The sequence below is a fragment of the Myotis myotis genome, unplaced genomic scaffold, assembly GCF_014108235.1.
Source record: "Myotis myotis isolate mMyoMyo1 unplaced genomic scaffold, mMyoMyo1.p scaffold_m19_p_6, whole genome shotgun sequence".
NCBI lineage: Eukaryota > Metazoa > Chordata > Mammalia > Chiroptera > Vespertilionidae > Myotis > Myotis myotis.
The window spans coordinates 20,608,716-20,634,381 of record NW_023416368.1 but is presented as its reverse complement, the minus strand read 5'-3'; the positions used below and the strand labels follow the sequence as shown (position 1 = coordinate 20,634,381).

At 39.6% G+C, this 25,666-nt stretch overlaps 1 protein-coding gene across 3 annotated transcripts in view; it reads right to left on the bottom strand.

Annotated features, from left to right (window-relative positions):
* DCTN4 (dynactin subunit 4) overlaps nt 1–23,862 on the bottom strand; it is a 33,447-nt gene extending 9,585 nt beyond the window's left edge. Inside the window, exons 1-11 of one of the 3 annotated variants that reach the window (XM_036312972.1) lie at nt 23,675–23,809; nt 21,150–21,307; nt 20,950–21,020; nt 17,906–18,084; nt 10,833–10,876; nt 8,629–8,736; nt 7,028–7,048; nt 6,222–6,295; nt 5,874–5,986; nt 5,463–5,572; nt 2,817–2,890 (exon numbers count right to left, since the gene is read on the bottom strand). In XM_036312972.1, coding sequence (XP_036168865.1) covers nt 2,817–2,890; nt 5,463–5,572; nt 5,874–5,986; nt 6,222–6,295; nt 7,028–7,048; nt 8,629–8,736; nt 10,833–10,876; nt 17,906–18,084; nt 20,950–20,984 — 758 coding nt within the window. In that variant the 5' untranslated portion in view covers nt 20,985–21,020; nt 21,150–21,307; nt 23,675–23,809. Of the gene's footprint in view, nt 1–2,816; nt 2,891–5,462; nt 5,573–5,873; nt 5,987–6,221; nt 6,296–7,027; nt 7,049–8,628; nt 8,737–10,832; nt 10,877–17,905; nt 18,085–20,949; nt 21,021–21,149; nt 21,308–23,674 lie in introns of all 3 variants that reach the window. The other 2 variants (XM_036312970.1, XM_036312971.1) reach the window with 2 other exon arrangements.
* Nucleotides 23,863–25,666: the final 1,804 nt, after the last annotated feature.

Here is a 25,666-nt window from a genome sequence, read left to right as displayed (position 1 = left end):
CTGCTGGTAAGTGGCCAGGATTCAAACCCAGGCAATCCAGCTCCAGGGTCCTTGCTATTACCCACTATCTTATGCTGCCTTTCAAAATAAGACCACAAAATTGTACTCACATGTGTTTGTTCTGGACTCAAACTGTCCAGGTTCAAATCCAAGTTCAATATTTATATACCAAAATATCTCTCTGTAAAGGCCAGGACAAGATATTTACCTCTTTTGCTTTGTTTCCTCAATTTTAAAATGAGGAGAACAATAGTATCTATGCCTTGAGGTTATCATGAAGAATACATTAAATAATGTACGTAGAGGGCTTGGAACAAAGTACTCATAAATGTTAGTAATTGTGCATATCCTTCCTATATATAATAAAAGGTTAATATGCAAATCGACCAAATGGCAGAATGACCAGTCACTATGATGTGCACTGACCACAGGGGGCAGACGCTCAACACAGGAGCTGCCCCTTGGTAGACAGTGCTCTCCCACAGGGGGAGCACCACTCAGCCAGTAGCCGGGATCACAGCTGGTGAGCACAGTGGTGGTGGCGGGAACTTCTCTTGCTTCCATGGCAGCACTAAGGACCCATTGGGGGATGTCTGTGTGGAGCAGGCCTAAGCCGGCAGGCGGACATCCCTTGGGATCCTGGACTGAGAGAGGGCGCAGGCCAGGCTGAGAGACCCCCTTCCCCAAGTGCACGAATGTCATGCACCGGGCCTCTATAATTAACATAAGACAAAATCTATTGCAGACACTAAATGTGTGTGTATTGGGGGGGAGGGGGGTGGTTATGGGGAAGTGAACCTTAAAACAGAGGTAATAAGGTATTTTAACTTCAGATTAAATATTTTCCACGCTGGTCATCAGGTCTACCTGAGTAACTTAATATAAATCCAAGGGCCCCATTATCAAGGATTTGGATTTAGCAGGTGTGACGTGTGGTGTGGCCAGAGCACATATATTAAGATTCCCAGGCAAATATTGCCATGATGTCAGAAAAAAAGCATTTTTGCTCAAAGCAAGCTTAAGAAATTAATGTTAGGAACATCCTGCCATTCAAGATTTCTATAAAGTGTGTAATTCTTAATTAAGAAAGGTGTGTGCAGAGACTTTACATGTACCATTTTTATAGTTTTCTTCCTTGCTAACCAGTCATGTATTAAATAATAGTTAGGAAAATAGAACATATTTTACGGTGATTTACATTTATAAAGCATTTGCAAACATAATAGCTCAAATGATTCTTCTCACAACCCTTAGAGGGAGGCAGGACTGGTATTCCCATTTCACAGATGAGGGAAATAAGTTTAGACAAACAGAGTAAGTAACAGAACCCATACAAGGCCCTTTTAGTGCCTTTCCTCCTAACTCACCAGATCAGCACTTCTCAACCTTTTGACTGGCACTGACTTTTTAATTGCTGCATAATATTCTACAGCATCAGTGTATCTCAATTTAATCAACTACTTCTTTGATAGTGGCTAATCAGCTTGACAATGAAATTATTTCAAGCTTTTGTCATTAAAATGTTATAATATACATCCTTATAAATGTATCTTTAAATATTGGTACTTTTGTTTCTACAGAATAGATTCCTGAGATGGTACTGCTGGGTTAAAAGTCTGTGTAATTTCGTCTTGCTAATCCAAACCATTCTCCAGAGAAGACTAGCAAATCACAAGCCTGCCATCAATATGAGAAAATATTCACCCAAATTCTCAGAAACACCAGATGCTTTTTACTTTTTTAAAGTTTTTCTAACAAGTCTCAGCATCTTTCCATTTGGTATTTATTGGCCATTCAAATTCCTCTTTTGTGAGCTGCCTGTTCAAATCCTTTCCAATTTGTAAGGAATTCTGCAGTCCACGGTATTAAACTTACTTGTCAAGAATGGCAAATACTCTTTTCTTTTCTTTTTAATTTAAAAAATATATATTTTATTGCTTTTACATAGAGGAAGAAACATTTGTAGAGAGAAACATCAATGAGATGGAAACATTGATCAGTTGCCTCCTGCGTGCCCCCTACTGGGGCTTGAGCCCACAACCAAGGTACATGCCCTTGACCAGAATTGAACCCGGGACCCTTCAGTCCGCTGGCCAACGCTCTATCCAGAGCCAAACCAATTAGGGTGGCAAATACTCTTTCCTGTTCTACTGTCTCAAGACTTTGTTTTTGTCGATTCTGTTTTTACAATTCATGTTATTGTTTTTTGCTAAGGTCAAAGCTGTCTATATTTTCCTTAGTGCTTCTGAGTTTCCTGCCTTACTTACCCTAGGACAGACTCTCGCACCCTAAAGTCAAGACAATATTTTTCTCATTTATCAAAATATTCTTCTTGTTTGACAAGTGATTTTCATACACAAAAATTCCCTCATACTAACAAGTCCCAGTAAGTTAACACTAACTTAGTCACTTTTATCATATTCAGTGAAGCATTACTGGAACATAGTTAAATAAAATGAACATTGTTACAGGGTACTCTTCAATCTACTATACTCTATTATTATTTTTTACTTTAATTTTTAAAAGACCATTTCCAAACTTTGTAATTTGTAATGAATGACGAGTGACTCTCTACCCAACAGTCCACCTACCTCAATGCCCCAGACCACACTATCACTGTGTCACAAATACAAACATATCCTAGATTTTGTCTATAGATTTGCCTTAAACTTCATGGTGTATAATTCAAAACACAAACAGGACCAGAACAAGATTATTTTGATGTCATTTTACTTTTCTTTTTTAATCAAAAAAAAAAAAAAAAAATCCACACAACCTAAAACAGTAACCAAAAATACCCATCCCAAAATACTCACACAGCAACCAGCTGGATTTTAAATTTGATAGATGTTGGATTAAATTCTGGCTTGCTTAAATTATGTTCACATTTCTAAAAAAGTAAAAAATATATCAGAGGAAAACAAGAACACATTCTGCTGATCCAGGGAGCTACTAAGTTTAGAAGGATAGCATTTACTATAGCCGTGGTCGGCAAACTGCGGCTCACGAGCCACATGCAGCTCTTTGGCCCCTTGAGTGTGCCTCTTCCACAAAATACCACAAAACACCACGTGCGGGCACGGACATACAGTGTGATTCAAACTTCGTGGCACATGCGCAGAAGTCAGTATTTTGTGGAAGAGCCACACTCAAGGGGCCAAAGAGCCGCATGTGGCTTGCGAGCCGCAGTTTGCCGAGCCACTGTTTGCCAACTGCTGTACTAGAGTTTTGTTTTACTAGTGTTTTGCTGCAAAACCACATGTTTTGAAATACTGTGTGCTACAGATAACCAACATATACAAAAGATGTTTTGAACTTCTGGATATAGCAACCATACTATCAAAAATTACATTGTTGCAATACAAACTACTGAAGTAATAAAACTAACATAATGAGTACTTACTATATGTGCTAAACAATGTAGATTTTGTTTATTTTTCTTCTTTCTTGTTTTCTTTTATATTACTTTTTAGTCCTTTTTATTTCCTCTCTACTAGCCTAGAAGGTATACATTCTTGGTTTAAGTACATTTAAACATCACATCAACTTATGAGGTAGGTGTATTATTGACCCCATTTCATAGATGATGAAAATGGGGGAGAGGAAAAATACATAATCTGTGCAACTTCATGGAGCTAGTAAGAATTGGAACATTTAAATGCAAGTATTATGATTCCAGATATCATGTTTTAAAATACAGTAACAATTATTTACTTATATCTTGAATGGGTACTACATGTACTTGGTTAAAAAAACTGTTTTAACAATATAAAAAAGGTACACTATAAAGATACCCATTACCTGTCCCCCTGTGCCCCTCCCGAGCCAACCAGTTTCTCATATGTTTTTTCACAAATAGCCTATGCATATAAAAGTATATGAATACATCAACTTTCTTTTTCACAATAACATACAAGGGCCATTCTTCTACCCTTTGATTCCCTCCCCCCCCCCCCCCCCCCCGCCACACACACTTAATCTGTCTTGGAATTCCACGCCAGCACATACAGAGGTGCCTCTGTATCCTACTTAACAATTCCTATTACTTCTTTAACTGTACCCAGTTTATGTTTCTATGATTTTGCTTCTACAAAATCATAGAAACACGTATTCTGCAATAAGTATTCTTATACATCAATCATTTTCCACATGTGTAAATGTCTATGTAGAATACTTTCTTAAAAGTGGATCAATAGGTATGTGCATTTGTCATTTTGATAGATACTGCCAAACTGCTAACTTCTGCCAACCTGGTAATTTATGAAATGGTATCTCACTGTAGTTTCAATGTACATTTCTGATTACTGTGTAAGTCTGAGTAGCTTTCCTATTTATTGGGTTTTGGGATTTCCTCTGCCATGACTTGTATGTTAGTATCTACTGGTTATTTTTATACTAAGATACCATTTCCTTACTGATTTGATAAAGTTCTTTACATACTCTGGATACTAATCCTTTGTTAATTATATACCTTTCAAATTACTTTTCTCAGTCTATGGTCTCTTTTCATTTCATTATGGGTTTTCTCTGAAGAGTGGGTTATCAAAATGATACCCCCCCACCCCTCCTGTCTCTCTCAAATCAATAAACATATCCTCAGGTGAGGATAAAAATACTATTATTATCCCTAAAAAATGAACAATTCTTTTAATAGCATAAAAAAATACAATGTTTAAATTTCCCCAAAGGTTTCATAAATTTTCTTTCCTTCCTCATTCTTCTCCTTTCTTTCTTCTCTGGTCCCCTTCTTTTTTTTCTGTTGTTTAAATCAGGAATTAGATAAAGTCTACACAATGTGATTGATATGCCTCTTAGGTCTCTTCTGATTTCATGCTGTGTTATTTGGTAATAGTAGCCACTATTCACATGTGGTTAATTAAATGAATTTAAGATGAAAGATTCAGTTCCTCAGATGCACTGTCACATTTCAAGTGCTCACTAGCCACATGTGACTAATGGCAACCATGCTGGACTGTGTGATACAGAATACTTTCATCATCAAAGGGAGTTCTGTTGGATAAGACTGATATAAAAGGTTTCCTTTCTGTGGTTTTCTTTCTTTTACAATTTATTTATTGAAGAAACTCCGTTGCTTCTTCTATAGATTCCCATAGCCTGGATTTTTCTTCTTTGTTACTTTATTTTAAATTGATTATTTTTTATCAGTCCTCTTTGTTTCCACTCTACTAAACTAATAGCTAAATATTCTTTCACTAATCTTTTAGGGGTTAGTACTATGAACTTAACCTTCTGATACCGTATCTGTAAAACAAGGGTAACAATAGTACCTACACCTCACAGAGTGGTAAGGATTGAATTTATGTTGAAAGTATTTAAAATGTGCCTGGACACCTATACATTCTCTATATTTACTATCTTCCAGAGATGTTTATATTGTCCAGACACCAATCACGTTGACTTTATTTTTGCTTTTCCCTGATACAAATGGCAACTTTACTTACCCGGCAGCGCAGGGACCTTTTGATCAGAAGATGTTTGTGACGAGGATACAGCTGAGAAGCACAGACTGGCTGGAAGTCAGGCTGTAAGAGGCGTTGCTGAAGGGTGGTTACTAGCATGAAAGGCAGAAACCAGCCTCAATTTAGGGACTTGCTCAATATCAGACTTATACAAAATAATTACATAAAACAACACTGCTTTTGTGAATAGTGTTCTTCAAAAAACTACCATATAGGAATGGGACATTTTAAAATTCTTCAAATGTTTATTTCTATTATATCTACTTTCTTTTCGACGATGCATTTTACTTATAACAACTATGCTATTAAAAATCTCAAGTCACAAGGCATAAGAGTAACAAAAGTAGAATAAGTTGTAAAATATAAACCAAGTAGAATCGTGTATAAAATTACCCTCTGTTAAATTGACTGGTCTTGTATAATAGTCTTCAGGTAGAGGTTCCACTTCATCTACAGCTTGAGCTGGCTCAATCTTTATCTCTTTCTGGTCCTCTCCTTCTTTAAGGCTAAAAGAGGAAAAGTAGTCATTTCTCAAGGGTCCACCTGATTATCTTCAAATTCTATGATATCAAAAATTGAAGTATTCCTCTATTATAGAATATTCTTTCTGTTTAAGTCTCTTATAAGTATGAGAATCTTCTTCACCACTGGCAACTGTTATTTATTTAAAAATCACATTCCTTCAAAATTCATTTTGATACCTGCTTTTTCTCCTCAAAGGCACTTAATGTCCAAACTTACGAAAGTCCAGCCAGGGTACTGATGGTTGCACCAGCTCGTGGTCGCTGAAGCCTGGTTCCAAGACCATATTTGTCCTAAACAGAGTTCAGAAATTCCTATTAGAAGTTCCACCTTTAAACATCCTATTTATCAAAAGAAAGAATTTTGAGTGGGACAGCATAAGAAGCTCAGGGAAATAAGCAAAAAACAAGCAAACAAAAACAACTTCTTTTAAAGAAATTTGTAGCCCCCACATCATCTTAACCTATATAATAAAAAGCTAATATGCAAACTGACTGAATGGTAGAACAACCGGTCGCTATGATGCGTACTGACCAACAGGGGGCAGATGCTCAACGCAGGAGCGGCCCCCTGGTGGTCAGTGCGCTCCCACAGGGGGAGCACCGCTTAGCCAGAAGCGGGGCTCATGGCTGGCGAGTGCAGCGGCGGTGGCAGGAGCCTCTCCAGTCTCCGTGGCAGCGCTAAGGATGTCTGTCAGTCGGACATCCCCTGAGGGCTCCTGGACTGTGAGAGGGCACAGGCTGGGCTGAGGGACCCCACCCTCCACCCGAGTGCAAATTTCGTGCACCAGGCCTCTAGTTCTTAAAATGGTAATTAAAGTACCAACATGAAGACTGAAAATACATTAACATAGTAAACTGAACAAAATGTGAATTTTTGTTTAAACTAGTAATCTAAATATCTAAGCGATGGTTTAGAACAGAGCTATGTGGAGTGTCTAAGACACATGATGAATGTCTTCTTGGAACACCAGTGATCATCTGCTACTTCTTCAGGGCTAGCAAGAATTATAAAAGAGAACTTACCACTACATGAATAGTGTGTTGCTGTAGGCCCCAAAATAGCAGCAGGTTGCAACAGAGACAAAAAAAAATTGCAGCATAAGATAGAAGCAAACTCATATAGCAGGCAGGTTATGTGGGAAAGTTGAGAGAATTATGCATTTAATTCAAATCCCTCTCCTAAATACACTGGTGCATATGCTGTTTGTACCACTGGACTATGCAGAAAAACTCATTAAGATTTCATTAAGTCTTTGGCAAATGTAAAGCCTTGTGAGTTTTTTTATTTTTATTGATTTTTTTTTTTTTTTTTTAAGACAGAGAGAAAAGGAGAGGGAGAGATAGAAACATAGATGAGAGAGGAACATCATCAATCAGCTGCCTCCTGCACGGCCCCTACTAGAGATTGAGCCTGCAACTGAGGTACGTGCCGTTGACTGGAATTGAACCTGGGACCCTTTAGTCTGCAGGCTGATGCTCTATCTGCTGAGCCAAACCAACTAGAACTGCCTTGTGAGTTTTAATGCTTTATTAAATTCTAGATATTTTTATATAGACCTTACCAATTTGTAGGATTTTGATAGCTTAACGAATTCTCAGGCAGAAGCAGTATGACAAGTTACTTAACCTATACAGATCACACTTCCTCAACTGTAAAATGAGAATATACCAGGGGTGGGCAAACTTTTTGACTCGAAGGCCACAATGGGTTCTTAAACTGGACCGGAGGGCCGGAACAAAAGCATGGATGGAGTGTTTGTGTGAACTAATATAAATTCAAAGTAAACATCATTACATAAAGGGTACGGTCTTTTTTTTTTTTAGTTTTATTCATTTCAAACGGGCCGGATCCGGCCCGCGGGCCGTAGTTTGCCCACGGCTGGAATATACCATCTATTCCACAAGATTATGATGATTAAATAAAATAATATGTGTAAAGTGTCTAGCACAGTGCTTGACACATCATTCATTGCCATTCAACAAATGGTATTTATGAAATGCCAACCTGCATGGCTCCAAGCAAAGACACAGAAAACAAATTGTTCTGTGATAGCAAATAAAACTTGGGGACAATAATAAAAGTCCCAAATCTTAATCTTTTTCTTCTGATGGGTAGCATGCAAACTAGTAAAGAATGACTTCCATAAATACTTCCTATCAAAAATTACACTTGCATATATTATTATCTATTTAGCCACACAAGTACACTGTGTAAAACTCAGTGTTTTTTTATACTGGAGAAATACGGGAGGTGTCCCCCAAATTACAACTAGAGCCAGAAAACCACCACTATGAGGATGTCAAAGGTGGGCTATATGGGAATATGAATAAAATCTACCACTTCTGAGTTTCTATAATATCCCAAAGTTGTTACAGTTCTGTGGTGCCTATAGAATTAAACACTAGCCTCTTTGGAGAATAATCAGAAGAGAAAGGGGAGAGATGGAGAAACACAAATGTCCTTAAAACTCAGAGAGCTAATGATGTGGTAAAAGCATAACCTTTCTGTTACCCATCCTTCAGGAATCTAGGGACAATGGCAACTTTCTGAAAGAGTCACAGTTCTCATGTCACAGAGGTCCCGACCAATGAACTGCTAACTCCTTTTTGTGCTAAGTGCTCACCGAAAAAGCCAAAGGCATATAGTTTCTACGCCGTGCCAGTTTCTTGCGATCTCGTTCAACCTTCTCTTTCTGAGCAAGCTGCTGGTAATATTCAATCAGTTTGTTCATCTGTAACAAATCAATCAATGACTCAGTATTTTGTTTCATGAAAAAGCTAACAGGAAACATACGAAATTAATCAACTACACTGCTAGACACATAATAAACAGAGAAAACAAATTATTAAGGTGGCAAGTTTGCCCTTTTCTTCAAAGAGAATTTATCTTCTTTACATGATCCATTTCGGAATTGAAATGGAACCCTCAAGGTGAACAACGGGAAGAAATGGGCAATGAAAAGGCTTGGAAATGTCATGCTCTCTCTTCACTGTTCTTTTACTTCATTACTTACTCCCTCTCACAAATGCTCCTATTTTTTCTGCATGCCCACAGGACCATCTATTTCTAAGAATGTAACATGTCATACTCCATATTCTCCACTGTAACCCACATTTTCATTCTTAAAATATATTTTAATAAAAACAATGTTATGTTAATTGGGAAAAATTTAATTAAGTGAAACTTATTTAAACAAAAAATAAGTGAAACTTCCCTTTTATCTCTTGTGCCCAAACCTACCCTGCCCTCACCAGAGGTATCCATTATTAGAGTTTAGATAGCTTTCTTACACATTAACAGGCACAGGTATGACATTAAAAAAACTCATGTATAGACATACAGCATTTATATGTATAAAATAAATACAGGTCTTTTTATTTTTCATATAAGAAAAAAAGTTATAACATTCTTTTCCACTGAAATTATCAAAAACTCCCCATCCAGTACAAATACATCTGCCTCATTCTTTTTTAAAAGCTGCATCTTATTACACAGGACAGATGTCTTATTAGGTATTTAACCATTTTCTATGATAGGACTTAACGGTGTCCTGGTACCCACACTTGTCCTCTCACTTCAGTAGCAATTATGTTTTAGAAATACTAATCTGATCCTGGCAAGTCTTAGCTTAAAACCTTCAAAGGCTTTTCAGACTCCTTACCTCAGTCTACATGGTCTGACAGCAAGTACTTCTCTCCAGTAGCTCGATGCTAAGCTCCATTTATCACACTCACCTTGTCTACAACCTGCTTTCCTTCTTCCACTTATTAGCTCCTTGCATATGCAGTCCCCCTGCCTTCAATTCTTTCCCTTCTGTGCCTGCTGTCCTCAAATCTTAGAAACATCCTCAGACACAAACCTAATTAGTTGAAATTCCCCCTAATTAAATGTCCACATGGCACAATTTCTCTTCTTCATGTTACTTAGTTTTTCCTGTACCTGAGGATTATTTGATTGATTTTGTTTTCCCATTAGACTTAAGCTCTATGAGGGTAGAAACCATGTATCCTTATTGTTCAGGACAGTCCCTGGCACATAGTAAGTGCTCGATAAATGTGTGATGAATGAATATATATTTTTGTGCATAAGTGTAAGTACTTCTATAGGTCAGAGTCCAGAAAGTAGATACTGCTGAGAGCTCAAGAAATTTGTACTAATTTACACTTACAACAGTATATGTAAAAAGGTCCAATTCCCCACACCATCATCCAGGATATTTTCAATATTTCTAATTTTTGCTAATGTCATAAGTGGATAATTATAACTGTATTTAATCTGCAGTTTGTACATACTTCATTTCAATAGTATTTCATTATCTTTTTCACATTCTAGTTCCAGGGGCAAAAAAAATCAGCTCTAATGTATACTTTAGAGATCAATTCTGTATGAACTGTTAAAGGATGCTCCAGTCATTATTCTATAAGCAACCATTATTGAGTCAAAGGGCATCTTCTAAATTTGTGGTGTTTCCAGGAACTAAGATGTCTATATGTTGATGATACTTCCAAGAGTATTTGAGAACTGATGGAAACGCAACTTAGTTGGTGGGTTATGTGAAAAACAAAAGCATATTGTTTCCTTTGTCTAGTTCACACTCGAGTACAGAACTAAAACTATACCTAAGTTTTTCTATTAACTTAATGGGGGGAAAACTGCCACTGTGATTTAATATCTTACAATGAGAAGCACTTTCTATGTGTAATAGACACCAAAATACATGTCATGGGCTTCTAAGCATAGGCCATATCCACTGATAAAATGGAAGATACTGAGTCTTCCTCTCCATCTTTCCTTATTTCATCTTCTCTCTAATGACCCTTTACTTACCCGTTGAGTGTGAGGATTTTCAGGTTCCTGCCAACCACCACTAGCTGCAAAATAAAGAAACATTAAACAAGAATTTTATAATTTTATTTTCACAAAAATAGGTCATTCTGCAGGCCACAAAACTTAAAAAACATAAAATCACAGAACTTCCAAGAATGAGTCCTAGAAATGATATAGACCAGAATGCTCAATGATAATGACGACCACCACAGCTAACATATGTATAGCCAGGCACATTTTATTCTCATAATAATGTTGTGCAGTGGGGACTCTTATTATTAGCCTTATTTTACAAATGAGGAAATTGAGGCTCCGAAAGTTATATAACTTGTCCAAAGTCACAAAGATAGGAAGTGGTAAAGCGAGGATTCAAAGTCTGACTCCAGAGACCCTGCTCTTATCTGCAACACTGCAATTTCTGTTTTATGGCCCTGGTTTAGAAAAAAATTTCTTTTATAAGAAACAAACTGCACAGATCATAAAGGAAAAGATTATTCCAGAAAGTTAAAAGTAAAACCATAATGAATACTTTCAACAAATGGTGCTGCAACAACTGGATACCCATCTACAAAAAAATGAACCTTTACCTTACCTCACAACACATACAACACTTCCTCTGAAATGGACAACAGACTTACATGTAAGAGCTAAAACTATAATCTCCATAGAAGAAAACATCAGTGAAAATCTTAGTGACCTTGGGTTAGCCTAAGTTTCTTCACTAGGATACAAAAGGCACAAACTATGAAATAAATTGATAAATTGGGCCTCATCAAAATTAGAAATTTGTGTTCTTCAAAAGATACTGGTAAGGAAATAAAAGGCAAGCAAGCCATAGACTGAGGGAAAATATTTGCAAAACATATATTGAACAAAGGACTTGTACCCAGAATACACAACTGTTACAACTCAATAAAAAGACAAAATTCCATTAAAAAATAGGCAAAAGATTTGTACAATCATTTCACCAAAGAAAATATATGGATGGCAAAAAAGCACATTAAGACAATGCAAAGTAAAACCACAATGAGGTATCACTACACACTCACTGGAATGGCTAAAATGAAAAAGACTGACAATATGAAAGGTTGTTGAGGAACTGGAATTCTCTTACATTGCTGGTGAGGGTCCACATGGTATAGCCACTCTGGAAAATAGTTTGGCAGTTTCTAGTCATTAAATGTACACTCTCCCTACAATCCAGCAATTCCACTCCTAAGTATTTACGCAAGAAATATGAAAACATACCCACAGTAAGACTTGTAGGCAAATGTTCATAGCAGCATTATTCATAAGACAAAAACTAGAAAAAAAATCCAAATGTCCATCAACTAGACATCGAATAAACAAATTGGTATAACCATACAACAGATATACTACTCAACAATAAAAAGCAAAAATATGGGTGAACCTCAAAAGCATTATGTTAATGAAAGAAGATAGACACAAAAGACTATGTACTACAAGACTCCAATTATATAAACCTCCAGAATAGGCAAAATTACAGTGGTAGGAAGCCTATCAGTGGGGCAGGAGCCAGGAGGTCAGGGCAAGAAACTGACAGCAAAGGGGCAAGCAGAAACTTTTTTGGGTGATGGGATTTTTCTGTTACATGATTGTGATGGTGGCTATATGAGTATACACATTTGTCAAAAATCATAGAAGTCTACACTTAAAATTGGTGAGCTTCATTATACATAAGTTATATCTCAAAGCTAATTTTAAAAAGTGAAAAAATAAACTACAATGAGATACCATTTCATAACCATCCTTTCGGAAAAACAATACTAAGAAGTGCCAAGGACCCTTGACCGTGTAGCTCAGGGTTACACCGAGCGTCAGCCTGCGCACCAAAGGGTCGTGGGTTCGATTTCCGGTAAAGGGCACATACCTGGGTGATACCTGGCCCCAGTCAGAGCATGTGCAGGAGGCAACCAACTTATGTATCTCTCTCACATGGATGTTTCTGTTTCCCTCTCTCTTCCTCTCTCTCTCCCGCTGTCTCTCTCTCTCTCTTCCTCCCTCCTCCTTCCCTCCCCTCCACACTCTCTAAACAAATCAATGGTATCCTCAGGTGAGGATTGAAAAAAAAAAGCAACACAAATAAGAACTGTCACAGTGGTTCTCAACATTCTTAATGCCATGACCCTTTAATACAGTTCCTCATGTTGTGGTGACCCCCAACCATAAAATTATTTTTGTTGCTACTTCATAACTGTAATTTTGCTACTGTTATGAATCGTAATGTAAATATCTGATATGCAGGATGTATTTTCATTGTTCACGACCCACAGTTTGGGATCCACTGATTCTAGAGCAAAGGCTAGTCTACTTTTATACATTACTAGGGGGAGGAAAAACTGGTAAACCATTTTAGAAGAGAGCTAAAGATGTACACAACTTAAAACCAGCAGTTTTATTTTTTAATTTATTTTTAAATACTTTTTATTTTTATTGATTTCAGAGAGAAAGGGAGAGGGAGAGAGAGATAGAAACATCAATGTTGAGAGAGAATAGGCTGCCTCCTTCATGCCCCCTACTGGGGATCAAGCCCGAAACCCAGGCATGTGCCCTTGACCAGAACCGAACCTGGGACCCTTCAGTCCTCAGGCCGACGCTCTATCCATGAGCCAAACTGGCCAGGACCAGCAGTTTAGTTATGCAGAGAAATCCTTACTCTTATTACTTAAGAAATACACACAGGAATTTTCTAACAGTACTTCTGTTGAAAGGAAAACATTGACAACAACCTAAATGTCCATTAGGAGGAAAATGAGTAAGTAAACTGTGGTAAGTCATGCATGAAATCAAACTACTATTAAAAATATAATATCGATAGAGAAAAGTTGTAGCAGGATACATATAGATTTCCATTTGTTTCACACGATAAACATGATTTGCTAGTGGCCACATACATATGCGGAGAAGTATAAAGACAGGCATGGACACTGATACATACTGACTTCAGGACTGTGATGACTACCTCTCTCTAAGAGGCAGGGGATGGAGGATGTGGGAGGGGAGGCAACACAAGTTGTTTAAACTGTTTTGGTTATTTATTTTGTTAAGCTGGGGGATAAATATATGAATGTGCATTATTTGTATAAGTTAAAATAACTCTTTTCAAAACAAAAAGGACTCTTGCTGAAGGTGTCACTATGCTCCCTTGCAAGAAATGGCAGCAATAACAGCCTTTAGTACATTATTCATAATTTAAAGGTTGCCTATTTAAGGCAATTATGAAAAAATTATTTAAAAGAAATGTTTTAGATGTAGTATTTTTAAAAGTCTAAATGTTCTACCTAATTGCTTCTTTAGAACTGGTAATTTATTCTAAACAGCAATTTGGGAGACATAACAATGTCATTATGAATTTTTCTCTGCACATTACTGACACAATGACTTACTTACAAACCAAACAGTTCCAACTAAAGTGGTTTCAGAGCTCCTCAGACACCAATGACAACATGGAAAAATGAAATTATCTCTACTCTTTTAAGAGCTCCAAGAGCTCAATTATCACTGTCAAGATACCCTAGAAGAGAGAGATTTCCAGAAGCAAACACAGGTTTTACGTTCTGAAAAAAAATTCTCTAATCTTAATGACTCACAATCTAAAAAGCATAAACATTCACTTACAAAGGAACAAACTGTAAAATTTACTTGGATTTGTGGACTTTGTTTAATTTGCTAAAAAGAGACAGAATACAAACACAGAAAAATACTTTTAACTCACTGAGGCATATATTATGCCACTTTGAGGTTTGTTTTGTTTTTTAACATTTAACTCATAAACAAATTCAAACAACTTGCTTGCTACATTGAAATTAAAACATATATACACAAATATTTACTCAAAGTCTAAAGAGATGCTATGGAATCAACCATACTAATAAAAGGGTAATATGCTAATTAGACCGGGAGACCTTCCGGACAAAGCCATGGTGGCGGGGCCGAGGCAGAGGTGGCTAGGGATGGCAGAAGAGGGCATTTGGGTGCAAGCAGGCCAGCGGGGGAGGGCAGCTGGAGGGTGATCAGGCCGGCGGAGGGGGTGGGGGGGGGCAGTTGGGGGCAATCAGTCTGGCAGGGGTGGGCAATTGGTGTTGATCAGGCTGGCAGCAGAGTGGTTAGGGGAGATCAGGCAGGCAGGCAGGTGAGTGGTTGGGAGCCAGTGGTCCCAGATTGTGAGAGGGATGTCCGAATGCCGGGAGACATTCCGGCAGTCAGACCTCCCCCGAGGGGTCCCAGATTGGAGAGGGTGCAGGCTGGGCTGAGGGACACCACTCCGTGCACGGATTTCGTGCACCAGGCCACTAGTCTGTAACAAAAGCATAATATGCTAATTAGACTGGGAAGCCAAACAACCTTCCAGATGTCCTTCCAGATGAAGCTGGGGCTGCGAGGGCCAAGCCTCTTGCATGAATTTCATGCATCAGGCCTCTAGTTCTAATATAAATCACATTTCAGGAAATATCTACCCTCGAGCATTTTTAAGGAACTAAGATATACTTGTTTAGTTAACATTTTTTGTTTTTGTAGAATATTTTATCAACTTAATGTACAATGTAAAAAAACCAAGAGCTTAAGCATTCTAAACCAAGAGGTGAAGTAAACAGATTCAAAGATTAAATTTTTAAGAACAGAGTTGAATCTAAAGAAATGTCAGCCATATTTACTTCCAAAATGTATAGGAATTGTCCACCTTCATTTTAGTTATGTCAAATGACATAATGAACTTGTTATGAGCTTCTTCATATGTTAGTAAGCTAAAATCTTTTATGAAAATTCAAAATCGGGAATTTTTAACAAGTCTAAAAAGTTTTCAGATAATTAAATGAAATTTCAGAAAGAAAAGAGACAATGGAGAGATAGAAATGCTACTGTTTACATAAAAATTAAAAAGCAACTCAAGATTTTGAACTGATGGTCTAAAGAGTGCTACTACTTTCTGATATTAACCAGGAAGTATAGAAAATGTAAAAATAAAGGACGTTTCCTAATATAGATAATTGCAACCTCCACTCTGAAATGCTCAAATGATGGACAGGTATATAATTAATGCTGTAGGTAGTTTTAAGTCCATATACACATAATTTTTGTTTCACTGATAAACGCGCGCGCGTGTGTGTATACACACATGTATACATACATATAGACATAGATGTATCTTTGAGCACGTGTGTGTGTGTGTGTGTATACGCACATGTATACATACACATAGACACAGATGTATCTTTGAGCACATGTTTGAATGCTCCAGTATAGAAACTTGGGACATGGAATTGCTGGGCAGAAGAAAAAAAGCATTTTAAAATTGTAGCCCAGCTGGTGTTGCTCAGTGGTTGAGTGTGGACCCATGAACCAAGAGGTCCCCGGTTCGATTCCTAATTCCCATTCAGGGCACATGCCCAGGTTGCAGGCTCAATCCCCAGTAGGGGGCATGTAGGAGGTAGCCTACCGATGATGGCTCTCTCACTGATGTTTTCTCTCTCTATCCCTCTGCCATCCTCTCTCTAAAAACAATAAAAAATAAAGCTTTAATAGATGTTGTTAAACTGCTTTTCAAGGTGGTAGTGTATGAAAGAACTATTTTCCCATATTCTTGCCAACACCTGATTATCAGATATAACATATTTTATCAAATCAATGGAATTTTAATTTGGATTTCCCTATTAGTGAAGTTGAACATATCTTTCTACATATTTATTGACTTTTAAAAAAATACATTGCCTCAACAGTTGTGAAAACAAAAATCTAACTAACTAGACAATGAAAACTAAATGAAGAATTCATACATTCAATATAGGGCCTTTGTTCCCAGAGAACTCATATTAGAGTTGAAAACACTTGAAAAATTCACATATAAACAATATTAATAGTATAAGATATTTAATGATACCCAAAGAGATAAAAACAAAGGTCTATAAAATTTTAGAGGAAGGAAACATGCAAGGGTGGAATGTGAGTTATGACTTCAAAAACGGTTAGAGTCTTGCCCCACCAATGAACCAGGAGGTCATGGTTCAATTCCCGATCAGGGCACATACCTAGGTTGTGGGTTTGGTCCCCAGTTGGGGCATGTATGAGAGGCTCTCTCATACTCTCTCTCCTTTCTCTAAAAATAAATGAGCATGTCCTCGGGTGAGGATTGGAAAAAAAGAGTAGAGGGCAAAGAAATATCATTTTAATCCTACTATGGCCCCTTCAGTATGTACATTTTGGTTACTGACCATTTTTATTTCCACTGTGAGACCTGCTGTTCATATCTGTTGCCTACTTTTCTATTAAGTCTCTTTCTTATCTATAATAATAAAAGTGTAATATACTAATTAGAGTGGACATCCTTCCAGACAACCTTCTGGACGAAGCAGGGGCTGCGAGGGAAGCCCGGGTCCCGGGTGCCTCATAGAGGCCGGAGCAAAGCCCAGGTGCCTGCTGGTGGCCGGAAGGAAGCTCAGGTCCCGGGTGCTTGCCGGCAACCGGGGAAAGAAGACCTACTCTTGCACGAATTTCGTGCATTGGGCCTCGAGTTGATTTATAAGTATTCCTCATTTTTGGTTATTTATCTTTAGTCTGTTGTATATGATCCAAATACTTTTCTTAATTTGTCACTTTTATGTTTAATTTTGCTTATGGTGTGTTTTGTCATCAGGAGCTTTTATTTCTTATGAAGAACATCAATATTTTGACTCTAAGAAAGTGTCAGATTTATAAAAGCTATCTGACAAATTCTAAGAAAACTAAATAGCCCTGGCCGGTTTGCTCAGTTTTTAGTGTCTGTCTGCGAACCTAAGGGTCTCGGGTTCAATTCCCGGTCAAGGGCATGTATCTGGGTTGCAGGTTTTATCCCTGTGCCCTGATGAGGGCACAAGCAAGAAGCAACCAATCAATGCGTCTCTCTCACATCGATGTTTCTCTCTTTCTGTCCCTGACCCCCTCTAAAAATATCAATGGAAAAATATATCCTCGGGTGAGAATGAACAACAAAAAAACAAAACCAGTTAACATAGTCTGTGGGCAATTACAGCACTGCTAATTTCACAAAATCTCATGTTGACGTCTACCTCACTCACCCACAGATTTGTCTGCCATGCCCACATCTCTAGATGTCCAGCGACAAAATCCACAGGCCAGGTAATAGGCTTTCTTCATGGTGGTCTTGGCTGGGTCATCGGGAAGCTGTGTGGAGATGCTTGTGGCCCGGGTGGAGAGGGTGTGCATGCAGCCGGGACAGTCAAAGCAGTTGGCGCATCTATGATACAAAAAATACAATTCATTCACTCCACAAATGTTACCAAGCACCTACCAATATCAGACCTTGTTCCAGGTGTTAGGAATTCAAGAGAGAACTGTAAGGGAGGATTGTCTCATGCAAAAAGAAATAATCAAGTACTCCTGAGACTCTTACAAACTTTGTTTTAAAATTTCAAAAGTATTGTATGTTCATTATTAAAAAAATAAAAAGCAAAAAAAATAAAAGCAATTATCACAAAAGCTCCTGAAGAATTAGAGCCTGACCCAATCCTACTCCACAGAGAGAATCAGTGTTAATAGTCTGGAGTTAACTATTTCCAGATTCATTTCATGCTTGTACAGACCACAAAGAGTTCTGAGGAGCTGAAACCAGTTTGGCTCAGTGGATAGAGCGTTGGCCTGCGGACTGAAAAGTCCCAGGTTCGATTCCGGTCAAGGGCATGTACCTGGGTTGTGGGCACATCCCCAGTGGGAGATGTGCAGGAGGCGGCTGATCGATGTTTCTCTCCCATCAACGTTTCTAACTCTCTCTCTCTCTCTCCCTTCCTCTCTGTAAAAAATCAATAAAATATATTTAAAAAAAAAAAAGAGTTCTGAGGAAAACAGAAATGTCAGAGCTTATGCCTTTAGACAGAACAGACCAATTGCACAATGAAAAACTGAGAGGCAACAATACAACGATCGGGAAATTGGTTTGGAAAATAACTTCTTGTTTGCTGTGCCAGAGAGCTGAAACAGATACCACACAATGTGATCAAACTGGAATGGTTCGGAAGTGCTGCATTTTCAGGCTTCCTGGACTATTCTCGTAGTGCTCAGCCAGCATTTCCCCTTCAGGGCCCCTGTACCTTGTTGCTTTTATGTGTTCCACAACCAGAGATTACCAAGATTTCACCACCAGTCCTAGTCTTGGTCTCAAGTTCCATGTTATAACTCCAATTAGCTCTGATATTTTGCCATCTAGATAATATCCTCAAATGAAGATAATAGTATCCACCTCACAGGGATCTTTTGAGGATTAAATGTTAAAATTAATGTGTGGACAGGATACAAAACTGTCTGGCTTATCAGAAGGTATTTCTCAGAGAAAAGAAAGACAAATAATAGTGGTTCACATCCACGGAGGCGTAGGCGTGTGAGTGTGGCAACGGACTTTCACATCAAGCAAAAAACCAAATGGCTCCCAGGAGCAACGAGCATGCCTACTATCCAGATCTTGGTTTTTGTTTTTAAAATATGTTTTTACTAATTTTTAGAGAGAGAGAAAGGGAGAGGGATAGAAACATCAATGAATGAGAGAGAAACATCATCGATCGGCTGCCTCTTGCACACCCCCTGATTGAGCCCACAACCTGGGCATGTGCCCTGACGGGGAATGGAACTGGTGACCTCTTTGTTCCTGGGTCAATGCTCAACCGCTGAGCCACACTAGCTGGGCCAGATCTTGGTTTTTAATTTCATTCTCCAATAAAAGGAACCAGGGTTCCTTGGAGAAATGGCTAATTCTAGGAGTGAGGCAGAAAGTACACACGATGAGCCTAGAGTATTTTGTAGTACCAGAAAGTAAGAAAGTGCTCTAATGAATGAACAAACAACCCCCACCAACAATGACCGGGGTTAAGTCAAAGGGATACAATAGTCTACTGAAAAGTTACCAACAGCCAAAGGTAGAAAATTTGAGTAAAAAAAAGTAGTATTGGATTATAACTTATCCTAAGGTATAAAATAAATATCCAGGAGCCGGTCTGCTTTAAATGATTACTTAAATAAGTGGAGAAGAGGAGAAATATCTTTCATGCAAAAGAATTCCAAATAATTTATATAGACAACCCTCAAGAGGGGGAGCATAACTTTCTACTATTTAAGTGTGGGCTGTGATAGTTCTCCTTCTAAAGAGTACAGCAGGGAAAAGAAGGGGAGGAGGGGAGTAACTTTACATGGGAGAAACCTGACATGCACTAGATAAAGCCAGGTAATCAAGGTTAACATCAACAGTTGATAGTCATATTGAAAGTTTGTTTCCTTGATATGCTGAGAGATACACTTTACCTCAGTCATCCTCCTCCCCCAAAATACATTCCCCTAGCTGATGTGAAAAACAGACACATTTCAACTGAGGGGCATTCTACAATATATCGGACCACTATTCAAAACTTTTAAGGTCATCAAAACCAAGGAAAGTCTAAGAGGATGTCACAACAATGGGAGCCTAAGGAGACATAACCATTAAACATAACATGGATATCCTAAATAGGATCCTGGAACAGAAAAAGGAGATTATGAAAAAAACTAAGCAAATCTGAATAAAATGTGGAGTTTATTTAACAATAATGTACCAGTATTGTTCAATAATTGAGACAAATACACCATTCTAATGTAAGATGTTAACAGTAGGGGACACTGGGTATGGGGTAAAAGAGAATTCTCTGTATCATCTTCACAATAATTCTTAATCCAAAACTGTTCTAAAATGGAAAGTTTATTTAAAGGATAGTTTATCTGTGGCAAAGGTGATGCAAAAAAATGAAAAGAGCTAGTTAAGAAAGAGTTAGTTCCATGTGTTTTCTTACCAGCTGTTACAAAAATAATTGAGAAAACATGCCAGAACCGGTTTGGCTCAGTGGATAGAGCGTCGGCCTGCGGACTCAAGGGTCCTGGGTTTGATTCCGGTCGGGGGCATGTACCTGGGTTGCGGGCACATCCCCAGTGGGGGGCGTGCAGGAGGCAGCTGATCGATGTTTCTCTCTCATCGATGTTTCTGGCTCTCTATCCCTCTCCCTTCCTCTCTGTAAAAAATCAATAAAATATATTTTAAATAATAATAATAATAATTGAGAAAACAAAAAATGAATCCTGGTCTTACCTGTTCTTTTTTAGTTTGGCTTCAGCCGATGGCATATTTTCTAAGCAACTGGGGCAATAATGAGAGTCCACCTAGAAAGAAACAAGAAATCAAAAAACCAGAGGAAAGGAAAGTCAGTTTAGCTTGTGTGTATGTCTCTGCCAAACAGTAAAATGTGAAGTACATTATCATACTGAAGCAGAAGGTGAGAAATCACTCACCTGGCAGAGAACCTAAATTGTTTTCAGCTCAGGTTTTATTCCTCAATCACCTTTGTTTTTTCAAACCATCCACATTTTGTAAACCTTCTATTTTTCCTTTATGATCTTTCCTGTGCCCTTTCATCAGGGTTTTATGAATTAGATGTGTTAAAAATTACCTATGTAAAAGAAGAACTCTATAATAACCTAAATAATAGATTAATAAATAAAATAACCTAATTTGTAAAAATGTGATCAATTATTCTTCTACCTGGTTTAGCTTTATTGGATTGTAGTAATTTGACCACACTTAAATTGTGAGATACTTTAAAGGTTTTCTCATTACTGAAGCAATACATGTTCACTGAAGAGCAGTATAAATTATCATTTACAAAGTCAGCTACAGCCAATCAATTAGAGATATTTAAACGACAAATTAAACTATTAAGCTAAACTATTGTATTTAACTCAAAAACACAGTATACAAATTAAATTCATTGTACTTTTTAAGGTCTGAATAATTATTTTCTTAAACGTAGGCAGATTCTATTTGACAATTCTAGAACTGTAGTCACTTGCAGATGGAAAGACAGATTCACTTGAACATAAATACTATAGAAACTGGCTTCTCTTTTCATCATCTGTTATAAACAGGACCATCTTTGAAAAGATGAATACAATTGCTGCTCAAATAACCTTCCAGAACATAAGCTATAGTATTGCTAACAAATATTTGCCGTGACTCATCATAAAAGGCAAACTGTAAGTCATTCCTTTGCGTCCCCTTTCCAAAGAATGCTTGTCCCTTCATGTGCAGCTCCAATCCAGGTTCTCCATTAGAACCTCCTGGACTGCTCATGGGTATTATCCTTCCCCAAGCCCTAATGGCCTGTATCTCACAGGTACACAACCGTCTGTAAAAGATGCAGTTACAGACTGAGTGTCATAGCTGAAGACATCCTTGGAGATCATGAAGACTGAACTCCCTAGTAACCACCAAAGGAGAATCTAACCCAACAAATTGTAAGGGTGGAGCTGGAGCAGGGAAGCATCTAATGAGAAAGGAACTGCTAAGGAGATACACACAGGTACAGGCGTGCGTGTACACACACATACATACACACACGTACACACACACACACCACACATGTTAAGAAATCCATGAAAAATCAATGCCATGTTAAATACATGAAAAACCAATACCACATTATACATAAATGGCATTTATTTTTCTTGTATTATTTAAATACTTCCCCTGACCTTTTAAAATATATATTTTTAATATAAATGGATGCCTCCTGAATGCCCCACACTGGGGATTGAACCCACAACCCAGGCATGTGCCCTGATCGGGAAATGAACTGGGAGTCAAACAGTGACCTCCGGGTTTGACACTTAACCACTGAGCAACACCAGCTGGGCCTGACCATTCTTAATATTGTGAAAAATATCCCCCCTCAAAATAATTAATAATAATATGTAAAGTGGCTTATAGCATAGGATATGTTTTTCATATGCATTTCTTAAGAGTCCAGGGATCTTCACTGAAGTTCTAAGTCAGGATACTCGTTTTCCAATCTTGGTCCTCCCAGTGTGACTTAGAGCTAACATTATGTGTCTATTTCTTTACCTGTAAAAATGATTTTTTTTTTAAAGGTATCCACTCCATTGGGTTGTAGAAAGATAAAGGAGATTACGTAAAGCTTATGGCACAGAGTACTGGATAAACTGTATCTGTTATTACTATTAGCATTTCCTTCAGGAGGCTGTGAGTTACTCCACGGCAGGATTTATGTCTTCTCGTCTTTGAATCCGCAAAGCTTCCTGAATAAAGGACATGCGCCCTGCGCTGCAGGACTGGGTGATTTTTCACGGGGTGGGGTCTTCTACCTTCTAACAATCCCACCCCAGCGCCCATTTGCTGGGAAAGACGACAGCACCCTCCTCCCGGGGGAAGCGCTGTTAATATAACACTTCAGCTTCCTACACGGCCTGCCCGACTCGCAACGCTTTCGCTCAGCTCGCCCCATCCCTGCGGCAGGCAGGCCTCGGCCTGAGCCCGGACACAGAGGGGCCAGTTTCCGGCCAATGTGGAGGCAGAACTTCCAGGATGGGAGTGGCATGAATCCAATGCCTGCGTCCACTCCACGCAAATCAAGCGTGGAAAGCCAGTGTCTAACCCCTCAAGTGGCGCGAACTAAGCACGCCCACACCTTTTTCTCTCGGACCCACCCTGTCACCAAACCCCCAGGAGACGGCGAGGCTTCCCGAAGGCAAGTTCGTCCAATCAGAGGGTGCCCGGCCACCAGCCGAGCCGCTCAGCCCCACCCAAGGCCGCCCCTTCTTTCCAAGTGACAACTTATGAGCAAATTAAAGCTCGGGCAAATCTGAGTGACGGAAAACAGGCCAATCAGCAAGGTAGGAAAATGGTATCCGCCTCCAACCGGTGGGACTTCCCCGCCCGCCGCGGTGACTAATATGAAGGCCTCTCTCCCTCCCCCTCCCCCTCCGCCCTCCCCATCCTCTTCCTGGGACGACGGCGTTACCTCGTGAGACACACATTCCAGCGACCGCAGCTCGCTGCAGTAGCGGCAGAAGTAAAGCTGCGAGAGAGGGGCCCGAACCTTCTTTTCTCCCTGGACGAGGTAGAGGACCCGCTCCGATTGCAGCAAGGACGCCATCTTGGAGAGGGAGGAGCCGACGACGCTCCTGTCGCGTCACGTGACCCGAGAGCCGGCGTTCGCCTCGCCGCCTCCCCTACGTCTTTCTACGTCAACTTTGACGTCAGGTTTCCGACGTGTCCGGGAGAGTCCGAACGCGCCTGCGCAGCAGGGATTCCCCGGTTTCATCCCCCGCCGCGGGCCCGCCCCCCTCAGCGGTTCAGGGAGCGTCAGTGGCTTGTGTGGAACTCAGACTTGCCTACGGTTAAGTACAGAACCTCAGATCAAAGCCAGACAAGCTCAGTGCCATCCTTTCGTTTCTTGCACAGAGGAAGGCAGCTGCTCTTTTGTTTTATTTACAGCTGCCTCTCCTGCCCTCACCTTCCAGGCACACATCCAGAGGTGGATGGGAGGTTTCAGGGATAGAGTTCCATGGGAACCGGAGGCTGAGTCACCCCAGCACGTTCTTCTGATAGTCTTGTCACCGGCCTGTAGGAGACTTTCACAGCCTTTATCTCATAATGGTAGAGTAGGCAGTGAGACAAACATGAGCGGAGCAGGAACGCTAGGCCCCGTACCACCGAAAGCCCCAGGTATCTAGAAGGACCTCACCCCCAGGGCAACCTTTCCTACCCTAGCGTATCACTGACCGTGTGGTTCAGACCCCCTGGCCGTCCCTCTCCTGGTCATGCGGTTCAGACCCTGCCCTGACCGTCCTCCCCTGGCATGTCTAGTCATGTGGTTGACCCCTTTGGAAGAGGAAGGGGGCGGCGCAGAGAATAGCCTCATATGCCTCCTATACAGGCCCTTGCAGGACCACTCCCTTAAGCATGAAGCCCTAGGCAGTGGTTCTCAACCTGTGGGTCGCGACCCCTGAAAATACATCCTGCACATCAGATATTTACATTACGATTCATAACAGTAGCAAAATTACAGTTATGAAGTAGCAACAAAAATAATTTTATGGTTGGGGGTCACCACAACATGAGGAACTGTATTAAAGGGTCGCGGCATTAGGAAGGTTGAGAACCACTGCTAGAGGTAACAAATAGGCCTCGGTTGTGTTTCAGCTCCAGGCCTGAAAAAGCAACAAGGCCAGGCGGGGTGACACCATGGCTGACATCAAGACCAACGGCAAGGACTTAATGACCCTCTACCTAGTACCAACCAACCAGTGGACACCAGGACCCTGAGGAGACGCACCTAGAAAGCTGATAAATATTCTATTGAGATCCTCCCCTGCAACCTCCAGATAAGCCCTTAAAATAGAGGACTCGGCTCTCTCTCTCTCTCTTTGTTAATCCTCACCAAAGGATATTTTTCCAAACTTCTTTTTTTTTTAGAGAGAGTGGAATGGAGGGGGAGAGACAGAGAGAGAGAAACATCGTGTGGGATACATGTCGATTGGTTGTCTGCTGCAGGGATTGAGCCTCTAATCGAGGTATGTGCTCTTGACCTGAATTGAACCCAGGACCCCTCAGTCCGTGCGCCGAAGCTCTATCCACTGAGCCAAACCGGCTAGGGTGGCTCTTTCTCTCTGGAGCACCTTTCCTCCCCCCTTCCTTCCCTCGAGGCGCTTACCTTCACTTTCTTTTTCCTACTCTCCAAGTCCCTTCTTTTGCCTCTGTAACTTGTTTCCTGAGCCCGCACAGTCCTACTGGCTCACTTCTTTCACGGCTCATTTCTTCTATCTCTGTGACATTCTAAACAAACTTTTGCTTATATTTGAGTCTTAACTCTAAATTCTTTCTTAGCCAACACTCAAGGACCTTGGTCTAACATCTGGTGCTATTTCGCTGTTTAACAATTTGAAATTTCTTAGACTGTGAGCTCTTCCACGCAGGGGCCAAAACTCATTCATTTGCAGGTTTCAAGTAC